Source organism: Strix uralensis, chromosome 21 (genome assembly GCF_047716275.1).
Source record: "Strix uralensis isolate ZFMK-TIS-50842 chromosome 21, bStrUra1, whole genome shotgun sequence".
In the NCBI taxonomy this organism is placed as follows: domain Eukaryota; kingdom Metazoa; phylum Chordata; class Aves; order Strigiformes; family Strigidae; genus Strix; species Strix uralensis.
The window spans coordinates 6351236-6367509 of NC_133992.1; the positions used below are offsets into that span (position 1 = coordinate 6351236).

At 57.0% G+C, this 16274-nt stretch overlaps 1 protein-coding gene and 1 non-coding gene across 3 annotated transcripts; one reads left to right on the forward strand and one right to left on the reverse strand.

The window, feature by feature from the left end:
* Positions 1 to 6487: 6487 nt before the first annotated feature.
* SLC27A4 (solute carrier family 27 member 4) lies at positions 6488 to 16045 on the reverse strand. Of its 2 annotated transcripts, XM_074890894.1 has the most exons (13): positions 15895 to 16045; positions 12995 to 13161; positions 11931 to 12325; positions 11076 to 11234; positions 10672 to 10741; positions 10472 to 10563; positions 9831 to 9940; positions 9192 to 9401; positions 8817 to 8943; positions 8511 to 8648; positions 8184 to 8348; positions 7574 to 7720; positions 6488 to 7302 (listed from the first exon to the last, which is right to left on the reverse strand). In XM_074890894.1, exons 2-13 carry the CDS (start codon positions 13153 to 13155, stop codon positions 7145 to 7147), a joined length of 1932 nt encoding a protein of 643 aa, XP_074746995.1. In that variant the 5' UTR covers positions 13156 to 13161; positions 15895 to 16045; the 3' UTR covers positions 6488 to 7144. The 2 variants fall into 2 exon arrangements, with proteins under 2 accessions (XP_074746995.1, XP_074746996.1); XM_074890895.1 differs by lacking the exon at positions 6488 to 7302 and having other exon boundaries at positions 7616 to 7720; positions 8127 to 8348.
* Positions 16046 to 16147: 102 nt separating this feature from the next.
* On the forward strand, positions 16148 to 16238 carry TRNAR-UCU (transfer RNA arginine (anticodon UCU)). Its single transcript is given in 2 exon segments — positions 16148 to 16184; positions 16203 to 16238. It is a non-coding gene; the product is annotated as a tRNA-Arg (tRNA).
* The last annotated feature ends 36 nt before the right edge of the window (positions 16239 to 16274 follow it).

Sequence of the window (16274 nt, forward strand, 5' to 3'; positions counted from 1 at the left end):
TGAAGCTGTTGACCGTGGTCTTCATCCAAAAATTCCAGCTGGATTTTAAATATCTCTAAATCCCAAGGCTTTTGAGTATCACAGAGATACAGCCCAGGATGTTGAACTGATTATATGGGAAACTGGCTGAGGAAAGAAGCCTTAGACAAAAATCTAACTTCTATACACTTCAGAAATGACTGAAGCACTCTGTATACAGAGGATCTGGTAATCTGGACTCCAGATCAGTGTTTGCAGTTACAGTTTTATATGAGCTATTCTTCTTGCTTCCAGAAATCATTTATGAGGCCAAATAATAGGAGAACTGGCTCCTGAAAGAATCTTGATTCCAGAGTTATAGAAATACAACAAAATATTACAGATTTAGTGTTAGCACTTTCCCAGAAAAGCAAAAAGAAATTAAAAAGAAAGAGAACAGTAATCATAAATACCAATTTGGCTCATTCAAGCATTCAGAGCTGGTTACTGTTAACAATTGCCCTGGAAATACAGTCAGCCAGCACTTGAGATATGGGGGACGTTTTTATGGACATCGTGTGCTTGGGAGAGGAGCGAGTCCCGTCTCTGTGCCGGGTGCTGAAATCAGAGCATCACAAATTCTCCGGCATATGCTTGGGGATGGGGAAAGCAAGCACGTAATCTCCTTGAGGAAGTGTAATGCTGACATCGTTATTTCTAAAGTGCTGTAAACATCGATGGTATTCGATAAACAGGAAGATAAAGCAAAACTAGATAAAGACAAGGCTCCTGCCTCAAACATATACCCTGGGTTCAGTTTGCTGCAACACACCGTCTTCTCGTTCAAACCCAGGGATGGGTCACTGTGCTTTACTTAAGCTAAACTTCTCTTTTTATACCCAATTTTCCCTGTCAGATCCCTCACTTGGTCCCAAGCATGGAACGGCGCTGGGCAGGACCAGGCGTCCCCAGGCAGCCAGGGCGCTCACCCCGGTTACGTGGGGCAAGAGGCAGCCGACAGGGTGCTCCGGCTGCACCCGCCTTTCCCCGCTCCCAAAGTCAACTGCACCAAACAAAAGAACAGGTTGGAAATTGAGCCTGGCAATAAAGAGGGTTTAATTTCTTTTGTCTCAGCCCTGGCATTTTTTTTCCCTGCCATTTGCACGCTTTTTCTCTCCCCTTGAGTGCAGAAGGGGCATGCCTCTGTCCCTCTGCTGAAGGTTTATTCTGGAGGAAACGGTTTAGGTCGCCATCATGTTTTACAGGGAAACGTAGTTTATAAATACAGCAGGGCCCAGCGCTCCAAGGAAACATTTTATCAGAGAGCCCCAAACTGACGATTCAATTATTTTTCAATAAAACATCAGGGGAATGCACAAACAGCTGCTCGCATCCTTCCACACAGCAAGTCAAACTTCAAGGGGAACAATAGCTGGCGAAAGGGAGCCATCGTGGAGGCGGTGACAATGGGTTTCCTTACTCGGGGCTTTGTTTGATTTCCCCGTCTCAGTTTTGAACTCCCTCCACCGGAGAAAGGCGAGGGGGTAGGACGGGGAGAGGGGGAAGCAGGCAGAGGGGAAGGAGGGTCAGTGGGAGTTAAAGCCTTTTGCAGCCTTTCTCTCCCATTCATGTGGTAATTGGGTGTCAAGCAGAGATCAGTAAGATGGAGCCCGGCCTCTGTGCCCGGGTTAAACTGCAGCAGAAAGAAAGCGGGAGCTGAACCGATGGAGGCCTGAATGTCATTAGGGCGGGAGGAAGCGCCTCTCCCCCAGGAGCCCTTCTGCCGGGGTGCTGGGCTGGGGGGGCCGCTTCCCATTCAGGGCATCCCTGAAAGCAGCCAGACAAAGCGGGAGGGCGTCCGAACAATGCTGCACCCCCGGCTCTACCTTCAATAGGGAGCTCTAAACAGGCGTTTAACCTTCAGAATAGCTGAAAGTGATACTCAAAGCTAAGGAGGTGGCTTGCCCGTTGCTGTTAGCCTCTTCCTGCGGCTGAGCCGGAGGCCACTTGGATGGCCGGAGGCGAGGAAGGAGGCTCTCGCCGCCCTGGCTTCCTCGGCCCCGTTGGCACAGCGCTGGGAGTGTGCAGGGCCCCGTGCGGGTCGCGGGAGGTGTCACCTCCAGGGCAGGATCAGACCCCGACTCCTCGGGCTGGCGAGATGCTGGTGTCCCGGAGGAGGGCTGCTCAGCACCCTTGAGGATGGGGCTAGAGGAAGGCAGGGTCATACTGAGGAGAGGGACGTGGCATAGTAGGGGTTGTGTATCCCACTTCCCAAGCCTGGGATCATTTGGTGAGGGATCTGGGGAGGTCTGGGCAACAATCCTGAGCAGGGGTATGTCCCAGCCTCAGACAGAGTCACCATTGCCTGTGATTCCCGAGGTTGCCAGCCTGTACTGCATGACCCCAATGGCCCAAAGCGCTCCCAGAGCCTGGCCTGGCATCATTTGTGCCTCTGGGCAGGATTTTCAATTACCCAGGAGAAAAGAGGGTCAAACCCTGGGTTATTTTGGAAGGTGGGGTGTGCCACTGAAACAGTCCAGGCTCAAAAAGAGCAGAGCAGGACCTGTCCCCTGCTCCCTGAGCCTCACCCTGCTGCACAGCCCGGCCATCCCATGCTGTTCAGGAGCTAAGCAGCAAACAGCCCTAAAGACATTTGCTTTGCTAGTGTGGCCTTTCTGCTTTAAGGAGAAAAGCTGCCGTCCCTTCCCTCTGCGCGCAGGATGACAAGACGCAGGCGCTTTCCGCAGACCATCATTTTGATGGAATCCCCTGCAACACAGCCCCTTCAAACTGGAGGGGGAGAAGCTGTCCTTGGCCCTGCTCCTGGTTACACTGGAACCACTCAGGGGAATCGTGTATTTCCATTTCTAAAGAGTGCACCAAAGGATAGGCCCTCCTTTAGTCCAGAATATTTCCCTCTCCTGCTTAAAGGCAAAGCTAGCTCACCAGCGTGCAGAGGAGCGGGCGGCTGTCATTGTTTGGGAAGACTCCAGCACACCAAGAGTGGCAGGAGAAGGTTGGAGAGATGCAGCACTAAAGATTCTCAAAGACTTTCTCAGCAGAAGAAATTAATTTCACCCAGAAAGGTCCTGAGCAGCTTGCAAAGCCCCTGCCTGCATTTAGGCTAAAATACACTCCAGTTTTGCACACCAAGCATGGCTTGGGTGAGCTGGACCTAGAGCTGGAAAGAGATGCTGATCAGAAAGAAAGTTGTGGCATTATTTTTCTTGATATTATTGTCACTGTCCAGGATGCAGGGTCTGGGGAAAGCAGTCATCTCCATGGTGAAAAGCACATTTGGTTTGTAAAGGTCTTTGCCTTTGCTTAAATTAATAGGCTAATAATAACCCAGGAAAGGATTTTAATGTTTTCTTAACCTCATGCAAACAGCTTTTAAAGTATTTTAATTAAAAAAAGAATAATACCTCGTACTTTATATATAGCACTTTTATCTATAAGTAGCTGTTGAGCGAGACTAGTGTATTGATCAAAGGAGAGAGATAAGTCTCGCAAGGTGTCTCTAATCATAGAAAGAAGATTCAATTAGCTTCTTCCTTAAAATCGCACAAATAAAAAGAAATTTAACAAAATCAGACTATGATTAAGCACTGGCTGCTTCGTTCCAAACACCTCTCTGCTGGAAGTGTTTTATCCCAGCATTGATCCTGGGCTCAGTACCGCACTTGCACTTGTATTCCTGGGCTGAGCGCTTCAGCGATGCTTGCACCTAGGCTTCATTTTTCCAGAGGAGCTGGGACTTTAAAAAAGCTCCGGGATTTCAACCCAAAGCTGACAGCCAGTGGAAAAACTAATTGGTGTAACTGGGTTTTGCAGGGAGTCTCAAAGCATTGCCAAGATCGACACAACCCTCCTCAGTAAGGACAAACACAGTGCAAACGGTGAATTGTCCTCAGCCACCAGATCTCCAGCGGGGACCAGAGCCGCTACTTTTAACCCCCTCAATGCTGCAGTGCCGTCAGCATCGCCAGGCAGGGTGGCTCCTTACAGCATAACTCACGGCCACGAACACACCTTCGTGGGGCTCCCCTCTCCCTGGGAAACCCGGCACGGAGGCGTGCGTACGTGGTACGTGCAGAGCCCAGCCCTCCAGCACAGCACCGCGCTGCGTCGGTACTGCTGAGCTCTGCAGGTCTCCTCCATCAGAGCCCCCTGTGCAGTTCGCTGAGCGGTTTCCCAGTCATTCTGCACCTCCCCATCTCCCCAGAACAGGAGCTCTCACCTCAGGGGGACCCCATCCTGCTCCTCTAGCCTGCACCCTGCAACTAAGACCTTCCTCCCCCTCGCAGCCGGCTGGGAACGCAGGGCTCGGGGTGAGCCCTGTGCTGGGAATGCCAGTGCCTGGGATTGCTGTGGGCCTCACACCCAGCACGACCTTCTGTACCCGAAATTTCCTCTCCACCTCGGACAGGGTCTGACCTCTCCCCTGCGTGGGTGACCCCCCTGCTTCCAGCGCTCTGTGCACACACACCCCCCTTCCCCAGGGCTCTGAACCCCCCGGGGGGGCTGTGAGACCCCAGGGGAGCCCCTAAAGAGTTCCCCCCTGAGGTGAGACGTTTGCCGAGCCCAGCCCGCCCTCCACCGGTGGCTGTGAGAGGAACAGCGTCCAAAAGTGGGACCCGAGCATCTGCGCACCCTTCACCAGCCCCTCGGGGCCTGGAGACGCCCCCAGGCCTCTAAATATGACCCCCCCCCACAGGCAAAGCCACCTTATTTGAAGGCTGAACCCCACGGGTACTGCTGCCCTGGGGGGATGAGGCCTGTTTTCCACTGAGCTGGGGGGCTGCTTTGGGACAGAGGCTGTCCCAGGAGCTGCACCCTTCCGGGAGCAGCGTCAGACCACGCTGCTCGGCCACGCCACGCTCCTCCCGTCCTCACTGCCCTCCCTGGGGCTGGCTGCAGAGGAGGCCAGATGCAGCTCTGAGCTGGGCCCTGCCCAGAGACACTCCGTCCAGGGGACTGAATAAGCTAAAAGCTTTAATTTTAGTTTGAGATGCTGGAGAAGTCATCAATTTGAGCATGCCTGAAGGTATATAACGGATGCAAATTTTCAGCACTTCTCCTATGGTGTGTCTCACCTGGCAACACACTTCACCCAGGCTCATGCAAGATATTTCTCCCTGGTACCTGCGTACCATGAAGGAGCCGGTTTCTCCTGTCTCCAGGGTTGGATGCAAAGCACCTAAAAGATGATTCTGGCAGCGAGGGAAGGGGAAGGGGTACCAAAAAAACCTGTCTGCAAGGGCAGAAATGAGCTGGGAGGTTAAGCGTGGCCAAACATGGAGAGAAGCAGCAGGAAGAGGAAAGAGGGAACAGGAGAGGAGCGGAAGAGCCAGACATGCCAGAGTAAACAGGGAAAACTGGGCCAGGACAAACCGGGATGGCAAAACTGAAAACAGAACCAGGGGAAAGGGGGAGTGGGGTGGTGGGGTCGGGGGGGGTCTCATCAATAGGTTGTTTTCACGCAGTCATCAAACCCAGCAGCAAGGGCCTTGCTTCCCTGTGCTCTGAGATGAGTCTGCAGTGGGAGGTTGTGCTCTGGAGTGGCAGTTCCCAGTTCCCAAACTGGCACAGTCCCCCGCCTCCCCACAGAGCAGGACTGCGCAAGGAAGAGGTAGGAAACTCCAGCATAGCCCATACTCGCATTTAATCGTGAGGACAGGACAAACTGGGGCAGGCAGGTACGTTGGTGTGGAAGCAGAGCTAGAAGAGCAGGCACACCCTGCCCTCACAAGAGACAGATGTCATTTTAAGGAGTAACCCTGCTAAAAGCATAGAAACAAATAATTTAAAAAAAAAAAAAAACAAAACCCAAAAAAAACCCCAACCCAGAGTTTTCTCTGGAACAGATGTTCCTGCATGGTCTCCGAGGACTGGAATCGGACATCACTGCTAAGGCTGTTTCACGTCAGACACAACATGGGGAATTCACATAGCGCAAATCAGGTGTTTAACAGAGACATTTCAGTTCGGGGCCTGTCTCCTGCGGTGGAGACAGGGAGGGCTCTTGCAGGAAGGGATGCAGAGCACGTGAAGTCAGGCTCTCACAGAGACCACCCTCCAGAGGACTTTCTCTCCCCTAGGCAAGTTGCCTCCCACGTTCAGGGCACAGACATCACAGCAGGAAAGCCCCGAGAGCTGCTCCATGGTGCTGAGTACATCTAAGCAAAGGCAAACCAGACCCTTCATCCCCACTCTCCCACCTGCTTTCTGCAAGGAAGAAGGTGCACGAAACAAGGCTACATCCACAAAAGGTGGACGCAAGAGACCCAGAGAAGTGTCCACAAGATAGCGGGGCTCGCTCATGTCCTTCACTGTGGAGCAAGGCCCCAAGGATGTACACAGCTGCACCCACGCTGGAAGAGGAGAATCAGTCCCAGATGAGTGTCCCATCTCCCTGCGAGAGAAAAGGGCTCTCCAAGAGAGGACAGGTCTGGGCTATCCCTCCACCTACTGCACAAGCCCGGGACACATTCAAAAGTGCAGACAATAAATTAAGATTGAAAAAAAAAAAAAGTCAGCGTGTATAATATATATATATAATATAATATAATGTGCGTGTGATTGTGAAAAATAGAAATGTCATCCCCAGGAGAGAGCACGGCATGGCAGAAACACATCCCTGTCCTTCTCCCGAGCCCAGCACTACCCGGCTCCCCTGATTCACAGCAGAAACACACCAGCGGGGCCACGCAGGGGTTGCGCCTGGCACCCAGCTTCCCTCTGCCAGCGGGGACCCTGTGCCAAGGAGGAGCTGGCTGCTTGGTGGAGGAGTGGGGAAAAGAGCCCAGCACTGGTCCCTTCACAGCCTTCACCAGGAAGGGTTGCTTCAGGCAGGGAAAGGGAGGGAAAGACAGAAAAGCAAAGTGGAATGGCAGGGGCACCCCCACCCCTCCTCAACTGGCCAGGGCCCTGCCCCTCCTGTGGCACAGGACCACCACCGCTGTACCAAGTAGAAAATAAAGCCATAATGAGTCTATGCTTTGGTATGTAACCATCCCCCTCCCCTTGATCCCCACTGTGTTCCCCTCAAACCATTATCTGTAAAACTCGTCAAATAAAATCTCTAGTGTGCCTTTATATCGCTCCTCGAACCTTTTCTTCCCCAGTGCCTGCCTTGCCCCCCTCTCCCCAGCAGGATTCAGGGACGTGCCTTGAGCCCCACCAGTTACAGCTTCTGCTGTCCTGACTGGATCCTGCCGAACGCTGCCTGGTCCAGTGGCAGGTAGCGGCCTTGCCTGGAGTCCAGGAAGTACAACCTGTCCTTCACCAGTGTGGGGTCGAAGCCCTGCTTCCGCAGCTCCATCTTCTGGAACTTGTAAGTGCCTGGAGTGTGGAGAGAAGGAGGAATGAGGGGTCACTGGCCGCACACAGTCCCATCCCCGCCACACACACTCCCATCCCCACCGCACCTGTGGTGCCCCAGACCCAGCCTTGCACTCCCACACCTCCAAACCAGCAGAGGAACTGGTTGAGGGCTCGATGGGGCAGAGGGGCTCCATCCTGACCCTACCACAGATTGGTCTCCATAACCAGGTTTCCCACCCCAGGCCCCCCCAGCTCCATGATCAGTGTGAGCGCATCTTCCGTGGCTCACTTGTCTTGGAGACTTCGTGCAGGAACCGCAGGAAGACGGGACGTGCGTACAGTGGCAGGGCTTTTTTCAGCTCGCTGGCAAAGCCTTCTAGGTCACAGGAGTTACTCGGGTCGGCAATGGCTGCCATTCCTGCCTTCCCTTCAATCCCTAAGAGGCAGAGAAGAAGGGAGAGCACTCAGACACACTGTTCCTGTAGCACCATCTCCCGCTGCCCCTCACCAGCAAGGCCTCTGGCACAGACCCTGCTTTGCACCAAAGGGCTGGCATGTCCAGCTGTGTCACTGGCTGTGTCACCACCCTGCGGCTACAGCTGCCAGCGACACCCTGCGGTCACAGTCACCTCCTCCCTGAGGAGGCACTTGCAGCCTGTCCAGAAAGGACACAGGGTCCTTCCAAACCAGCCAGAATCAGACCAAAGCTTGAGAGAGGGAGGGAACCCTCTGGTTCCCACTAGGCACATCCTCAGTGGCCTCTTCCCAGCTCGCCCACAGGGAGCCTCAGTCCAGCCTCTTGCAAAAGGACACGTTGATCTGGACATGCAGGACATGCTCACATATAAGTGTCAGAAGTCCGCCTGCCTCCCCTGATCGTCCTCTTCCCTCTCAGCTACCTGGGATCTCCACCCCATAAACCACCACGTCCGTCAGGTTGAGGATGCGGCTCAGCGTCCCCTCCACCTCTGTGGTGGAGACATTCTCCCCCTTCCAGCGGAATGTGTCCCCGGTGCGGTCACGGAAGTACATGTAGCCATATTTGTCCATCACCAGGACATCCCCTACAAGAAAGTGAGGAACAGGCGAAAAATGGGGTGTCAGAGGTGCTAGGAGCAACCCTGGAGCATCTCAGAGCAGTGCCACTAGCCTGGGACGGCCCCCACACACACCCAGGTACCCTTCTCCTCCGCTCTCAGCAGTCGGAAGGGCCCTGCTTGCCTCACCTGTGAGATAGGCAGTGTCCCCTTTTGTAAACACGTCCCTGGCGATTTTCTTGTTGGTGGCTGACTGATTCAGGTAACCGTCAAAGTGCTGCAAGGGGTTGCTCTTGACAATGCGGCCCACCAGCTGCCCTGGCTCCCCTGCAGGGAAGAGAGGGGATAAAGCGGGGAAGCAACAACCCGCATCCAAGCAAAAAGGGTGTCTAATGGGGTTTAACTGAGCAGAGACTCAAACTTCAGTAAATTATCTTGAAGTATTTGGACAGATACACACAGGGCTGAGGAGACTTATCCCTGTGGTTGCCCTACCTGGTTTGCAGCAGATACAGACACCATCCGGCCCCCGGATCAGCTCCATGGTGTCCTCATCCACCCTCACCAAGCCGATGGGGTACACACCTGGTAGGATCCTGCTGTTGAAGCCGCACGACCCAACCTAGAAGAGAAAGAGCTCAGAGCTGTGGGCAGCAGGAACATCTCTGCTGCCCCGAGCCCACTGCCCACACACATCCAGGATACCACAGAGCTGGCACTGCACAACAGCCCAAACCCCTCCGAGTGGATGGCAACTCACGCCAAGCCTCTTGGAGCAAGAAACTGTGAGCAAACAGCCCATATGGGTTTCCAACGCTGCCCAGGCCAGTGGGCACCCTCTGGGACATGAGGAGAGTGGTGGGGCCTTACATTGTTATCAAAGTTTCCCAGGCTGCAGTTGCACTCAGTGGCCCCGTAGAACTCGGCCACCTGGGCGATGCCGAAGCGGGCCATGAACTCCCGCCAGATGGAGGCACGCAGCCCGTTGCCCAGCGCCATGCGCACCCGGTGCTGCCGCTCCACCTCCTGGTATGGCTGGTTCAGCAGGTAGCGGCAGATCTCCCCGATGTACTGCACAATCTAGGAGGGACACAGAGGGAAAACTCACTACGACCCCTCTGCCAGGCCCCAGGGCGTTTGGGGTTTCTTCAAGGGCAGGTAAGAATGTCACAACATGCCCAAAGTCCCCTAAAGAGGCCTTAGTAAAATCCAGGAGTCCTGCTAGCTTGTACCATGCCTGTCCCTCCCCAGTTAACCCACTCCTCTAGTCTCTGACACCTATCCGAGACCTCCTGGCTGATGCTGGAGCATGGGAAGGGTTTGGACATGTGGAATTACCACCTCAGGTGAGAAAGACACAGCCCCACCACCTTGGAAGGTGGTTTGGGATGGACAGGCAGAACCAGTCCAGGCCTCCCCCTCTTCCAGCGGCTGGGCTCTCTCCAGCACAGCACAGATCCCCAGGCTCCGCTCCCCACTCCCGGCTGGCCCCTTGCCTCATGGCCTCACCGTGCAGTTGTATTTCACACAGTCGTCCCAAAAGTGCGAGGCCGAGAACTTCTTGCGGATGACAATCGTCATGCCCTGCAGCAGGCACTGCCCGACCCCCACGATGTTCCCTGCAGAGAGGCAGCAAGGGGAGCCCTCAGTCCCCAGACACCCCCAGCCCAGCCCGCTCGGGGAGAGGCCTGGCAGGGCAAGGGGGATGGCACACACTGGCTCACAGCAGATGGGGCTTCACCAAACCAAAGCCCCCAGGACCACAGGCACCGGGGAGGAGATGTGTGGCAGTGAGATCTGGGGCAGCACTTTGCACCTAGACATCCCATCAGGTCTCAGCCAGCCAGGTGGGCACCGCTTCCCCTTCCCCCTGACACTCCACGGGCAGCAGCGATAAGGAGCAGCTATTCCAAAGCCAGGCTAGGAGCTGGGATAACACCCCGCACACACACTCCCCACTCCAAAGGTCAGCCAGATCGATTCTTGGCTCCCGGGGAAAAAGCAGAAAGCCTTGGTCAGACCCTGCCAGCAGCAGTCAGCTCCTCCTCGACACGGAGATCGCTGCTACACCAACCTCTGGCCTGAGCCACGGGCTTGGCTGAGGGGAAGAGACAGTTCCGACACGCAGGGCTCTGTACAGCACACGTTACCTGCAGCGTGGTAGAGCGGGAGGCAGTCGTACATCACATCGTCGGGCCTCATGTGAAAACCATAAAAAACTAAGCTGGCCATGCGAAAGTACCTGGGGTGAGAGGTGAAGAGGCATGTCAGCAGCAGAGCCAGAGGCACTGTGCTAGGACAGGGCAGAGCTCAGCCCTGTCCTTCCCCGAGCCCCTGCCCACGGCCTTACCGGCAGTTCACCACAATGGCAGCCTTGGGCAGCCCCGTCGTGCCAGAGGTGTAGATGTAGAAGAGTTTATCTGGAGAGGAATGAGGAGACAAGGTCACTGGGACAAGGGGACAAGTCATATTTATACACTCTGCTAGTGCCAGTTGAGTCAAAACTTTATGTGACAGCGCCAGGAACATGCTGGGTTCACCCCAGGCAGATCAGGACAGGTGGAGAGCACAAGAGGATACTGCTCCACACAGGGCTGGGCTTCAGACACCAGAGTAAGACCCATCCCAAACACCCTAGGCCCTGCTGCGGACGTCTGCCATCAGCATCCTGAGCAGATGTTCTTGCCAGCGTTCTAACTGGCTGATCCACAGAAACACCACCACAAGTTTGGCCCCCAAGAGCTGATCACATACCAAGAAAGCCCTTATCGGGGGGGGTTGGCTGGTGCCGCTGGGCCATCTGCAGGAGGGGGTCTAGGTGTTTTGCACCAGGAAGCGTGGATTCGGGGCTTCCTTCCCCGGACCAGAAGAGATGGATAGATTTCTCCAGGGAGGGCTGCACTTCCTGCATTGCTGAGAAAGTAAAAAGGAGAGATGGTAAAAGACTGCAGGGTGGTTACAGCACAGAAACCCTCTGCCCTCCCAGACAGTCTCAGGGAGACACTGCCCCAGGTAGCAGTACCCTCGCTGTGCTCGGCAGAGTCCCCAAAGGGCTGACAAGCACCACAGGTGGATGTTGTTTCCATGATTAACAGATGCTGGGGCCACAGCTTGGGCCTCTCCAGGGACTAGAAGATCCTGTTCTCCACCTCTCCCCAGCCAAAACCTCTTTGGTGCCAAGAGGTCTGTTGACACCACCAACCTCAGAGGTGTGGGCTGAAACACATGAGGAGCTGGAGCTGAGGTGCTGCAGGGATGTGGCTAACAGCCACGGAGAGCAAGGGGAGGCTCGTCCTGTGCGGTGGGGCAGGCCCAGCCCAGCCCAGGGCTCCACGCAGGGGAAGGAGCCAAGAGGCACAAGGAAGGATCCTCACACCCAGGCTGGCCTGTTGGGAGCCAGACAGCACTGAATGCCAGATCCTGGCCATCTCCAGATCCTTCCCAGTGGCCAAAGGGACCAACAAAAAAAAATAAGCCAACAGATACAGTTCCAACTGTCCACTCTTCCACATCACTGCTCTGTGGTGGGCGGAAAGGAGCACTAAATCCATTGAGATGCCCCCCCCTCCCGAGTTCAGAGCACCCCTGACACATCTGCCTGCCCCTCACCTTCCATCATCTCCACCCCAAAAACCACAGCCTTGGAGGTGGAGATGGTGATGCAATGCAGCAAGGCCTCCATGCGCAGGTGGGAATTCACGAGGGCAGTCTCCACCCCAATCTTAGCCAAGCCGAGCCACAGCCCCACGTACTGATTGCGGGACTCCATGAAAAGAGCCACCACGTCACCAGAGCGGAAGCCTTGGCCGTAGAAGAAATTTGCCACCCGATTGGAGTACTCATCCAGCTGCCGGAAGGTCCAGCTCTCGCCCGTGCCTTGGAAGATCAGTGCTGTCTTCTCTGGATACCTGCTCGCGGTCTTCTGAAAGATCTTGGCAATTGTGTTCTTCTCCCTCACGTGCCTCCATACCTGCCACTTCACCCGCAACAGGACCAGCCCCGTGCTGCCAAAGGAAGATGAGCAAGAGGGCAGCTGCTCAGTGACCCTGGCATAACCACTTCCTCCAGCAAAGCCAGCACAGCATGAGGAACTTCCTAGTAGCTTCCTTCCTAGCCCAACACTACTCCAGGTCCTACTCTAGGTCAGCAGCAGCTCTGGGCACTCCCCTGAGCAGTGTGGACATAGGCAGAGCTCATCTGCAAAGATGCTTATAGCCAGGAACTGATGGAGGCCAGGGAGAGATGTGTTTTTGAAGGCTGCAGACAGGGATGTCCCTGGTCAAAGGGGCATCTTTGAGCCTCAGGTGCTCTCCAAGAGGTGCCACCACTCCCTCCCCACAAATCCTTGCCAGGAGCTGGCACAGCCTGGTACCAACTCAGAACCGACCCTGCACAGGCACCTGGTGCCACGCCAGCAGCTTCAGGGACAGGGTGAAGTACAAGGACAGTCACTAGACTTCAGAGCTCAGCTGAAATCTATCTTTCCCGTGAAAACTTTGCCCGAGAGTTTGGAGCCGCTCGGGCGCGGCAGAGGGAGATCTCCTTCCAGCTGGGCCAGGTGCCAGCAGAAACCCAGAGCTGTGCAAGGAGCTGGGGGCTCACACATGCACCAGGGCAGAGCAGTGGGCCAGAGGGAGGGTGGGTGGTTGGGCCATCGCAGCCAGGACACCTACGTGACGTCCCTTCGTATTGTCTTGATGAATATGAGGAAGAAGTCCCATCCGCCGGATCCCAGGTAGAAGATGAAGAGAGCGGGGATGGCCTGGGCCCAGGACAGCTCCAGACTGACCCTGAAGAACAGCAGCAGCGCTGCAAAAGCAGCCAGACGCAGCATCTTAGCCTGCAGAGACAGAGAAACCACGGCCATCAACCCGTGCACACTGGGCCTGGTGATAAACGAACCCATGGGCGGGGGATGCGTTAGCAGCCCCCAATTTCCTGGATGAGGTCCCTGAGTCATCACTCCTCCTGGCAGCGAGGACGTAACCCAACAGCCCAGAGCTCCCACAGATGTAACTTTACCAGACCTTGGAGATAGCCTCCAATTAAGCCTCCAGCATGGCACTGCTTAGTGCCAGCCGAGAGCCCGGCCATTCCCACCTGGGGAGCCACATTCTGCCCACCAGCCAGGGGCATGAACGCGCTCCAGCAGTGTGAGATGCAGGATAAAGTCACTTCACGAATGTGGGAGCAGAGTCATGGCAGGAGACCTTGTACAGACGTTTGGCAGGCACCAGGGTGATGCCAGGCAGGACTGGCTCAGCCCCTCACTCCCAGCCTGGCAAAGCCCAGCTCTAAATTCCTCCTTACCCCCAGGATCCCTTTCTCCCCATAACCCAGCTCTCCCACACGCCTGTCTCTGGGACAGCCAGCATGGCTGGTGGGAGAGCGCAGCTTTACATGCTCCCCGACACAGCTCAGACAGGAACAGGGACAGGAAACTCAGTCCTTTGAGCTCTGCTCATGTTTGCAAACCCTCCTGTCGGCGGGCAGTTTCCTGGCCTGGCTCTGCTGGAGACACTGTCAGAGCGGGTCAGGGACGAGGTCAGAACAAGGCAGGCATACCCTGGCCAGGCTGGAGCGGGCAGAACAAGGGCTGTCGCTGCTGCCAGGAGTGCCCAGACCCCCACCCCATGCCCTGTGGACAGCAACTCAGTCTCTGGTACCTGTCCCCCAAAACCAGCACCTGTGTCCCCATGCTAAACACACCCCAGACGTGGCTCTGAGACTCACAGGAGACCATGATCTAGCAAAGGCTCTTTGGGCAACAGCATCGGGCAGAGGAAAGTGACAGTGACGTGACCCTCACAGCTCAAGGGCTCCTAAATAAAACTGGTCCTTCCCGGCATGGACACAGGCCGAAGGGGAAGGAAACACTCATGTCATTTCCCTTTCCCTCTTGAAGGTGGATTCACTGCTCTGAAGCTGGCAGCCCTGAGTGGGCCCTGCCACATTCGGCGTGGCCAGGAGCCACACTTGTGGCTCTCCCTCTGCTCCATGCAGTTCCCCCAGGTCCGGGGAGCCTCTGTGGATTTGGCAGGAGATGCTGGCAGGGTGAGAGCCAAGGCAGTGCCACATGGTCACCGTGCCCTGGCATGTCACGCAGGCTGCCTCAACTCCGAGCCGTGCCACTGGCAGCAGGCAGGGATGCACCAGAGCACAAGATGCCACTGCTGGGTGGGGGCCTGGGGACATCCTCCTGTCCACAGCCCCTGCTCAGAGATCCCCCCTTGTGCCAGCGGCCTCTGAGCACTCCCCACCAAACATCTCCCAGGCCCGAGATCCCACAACACAGTCCCTCAGCCTTTTAGCAGGGCAAGACCCACTGCATTTTTGCCTAGGAGCCTCTCTCTGCAGTTAAACAGGGCAACTCTTAGATCACCATCAAACTACTACACCTCGGCCAAGACCTGGGCCCTTCGTTACACGCTCACATCAAACAGACAGAGGTGGAGAGCTGGCGGTGGGGAGCCACACTCTGTGTGGGCAGCAAGGTGCTTAATCTCCCACTTGAAGGCAAGACAGGCCCAGACAGGCCCCTGTTATCCTCTGCTCACATCTCTGCCTCACACCGGCATGCCCGGTGCCTCCTGCCAGGAGATAACCGGTGCATTACTGAGAGATAACCGGTGAGAGATTACCGAGAGATAACCGGTGCATTACTGCCAGAGACGTCCAGCCCTGCCGTTAAGGATTCAGGTCTTGTCTAGCTGCATCAGCACAGAGAAAATTAAGACCTGCCTGCAGTTCCACGGCCAGCGGGCACAAAGGCAAACCGCAGGGATCCATCACCCGGGGGCACAGAGACCCAAGAAGAGCTGGGGAGAGGGACCAGCCTGGGGAGCAGGTCACAGGAGGGACCACAGGCAGGAGACCGGTCAAGCTCCAGGGGCTGTGAGATCCCCAGAGTCATTTCTCCAGCATGAGCAACCGGGGGGGCACCTGTCCCCCCACTTAGCCCTGGGCAGGGTGATGGGGTCCCCCCCCGTTCCGCCCTCCCCGCCCTTCCCCGGGGCCGGCGGGCTCATCCCCCGCAGGGAGGGCGAGCAGCCCAGCCCAGCCCCATCTGAGGGGGCAGAAGAACCAGGAGGCCCATGAGGGCCTCACACCGGGGCTGCGGCCGGGACTCTCCTCCTCTAAGCCCGGCCAGGCCGCGGAACTGCCCGGGGAGAGCCGGTATCCCCGGGGGGAGCCCCGCAGCCCGCTAAGCCGCGGCGCCTCACGAGGAGACCGGCGGGGCTGAGGGGTCCCGGTACCGCCCGCAGGGCCCCAACGCCTCATGAAGAGACCGGGGGGTTGAGAGGCCCCGGTGTCACCCGCGGTGCCTCAGGAGCAGGCGGGAGGCTGAGGAGCCCCGGTACCTCCTGCGGAGATCGGGGGGGGGGGCGCTGAGGGACCCCGGTACCACCCTCAGGGCCGCGGCGCCTCATGAGGAAACCGCGGGCCGTGGCGGCCCCGCCCGGCCGCCCGCGGGGAGGCAGCGTGGCCGCCGCAGCGGAGCAGAGCGGCGCCGGGAGGTCACGGAGCGGGGAGCTGGGGGACGGGGAGGGGAAGGACGGTGCCGCGCTCTTACCGGGCTCCGGGGCGTCCGCTGCGGCCCGGCCACCTGCACCGGGAGCGGGGCCGGGAGCAGGAGCGGGTCCCGCCCGCCGCTGCAGCACGGGGCGGGGCGGGACGAGCAGCGCGGCCCGCCGGGAGTCGTAGTCCCCGCTCGGCCCCGCCGGTCCGGCCCCGCGGCGGCGGGCGCGGTCCCGGGGAACGGCGGGGCGGGGCGGGGCGGGGCGGCGCGGCGGGAAGAGGCGGTGAGGGCGGCGGGGCACAGCGAGGGCTCTGTGGCGCAATGGATAGCGCATTGGACTTCTAGCGCGTGTGACGGGAGTCATTCAAAGGTTGTGGGTTCGAGTCCCACCAGAGTCGCATTTTGCCACCGGGACGCGGCGATCGCTCTGCGGG

Coding starts and splice junctions, on each gene's coding strand:
- SLC27A4 (XM_074890894.1), bottom strand. CDS start 13,155: ATGCTGCGTCTGGCTGCTTTTGCAGCGCTGCTGCTGTTCTTCAGGGTC. Junction 9,402..9,830: donor GTGTGAAATACAACTGCACG/GTGAGGCCATGA, acceptor TGTCCCTCCTAG/ATTGTGCAGTACATCGGGGA. Junction 8,944..9,191: donor TGGGAAACTTTGATAACAAT/GTAAGGCCCCAC, acceptor TTTCTCTTCTAG/GTTGGGTCGTGCGGCTTCAA.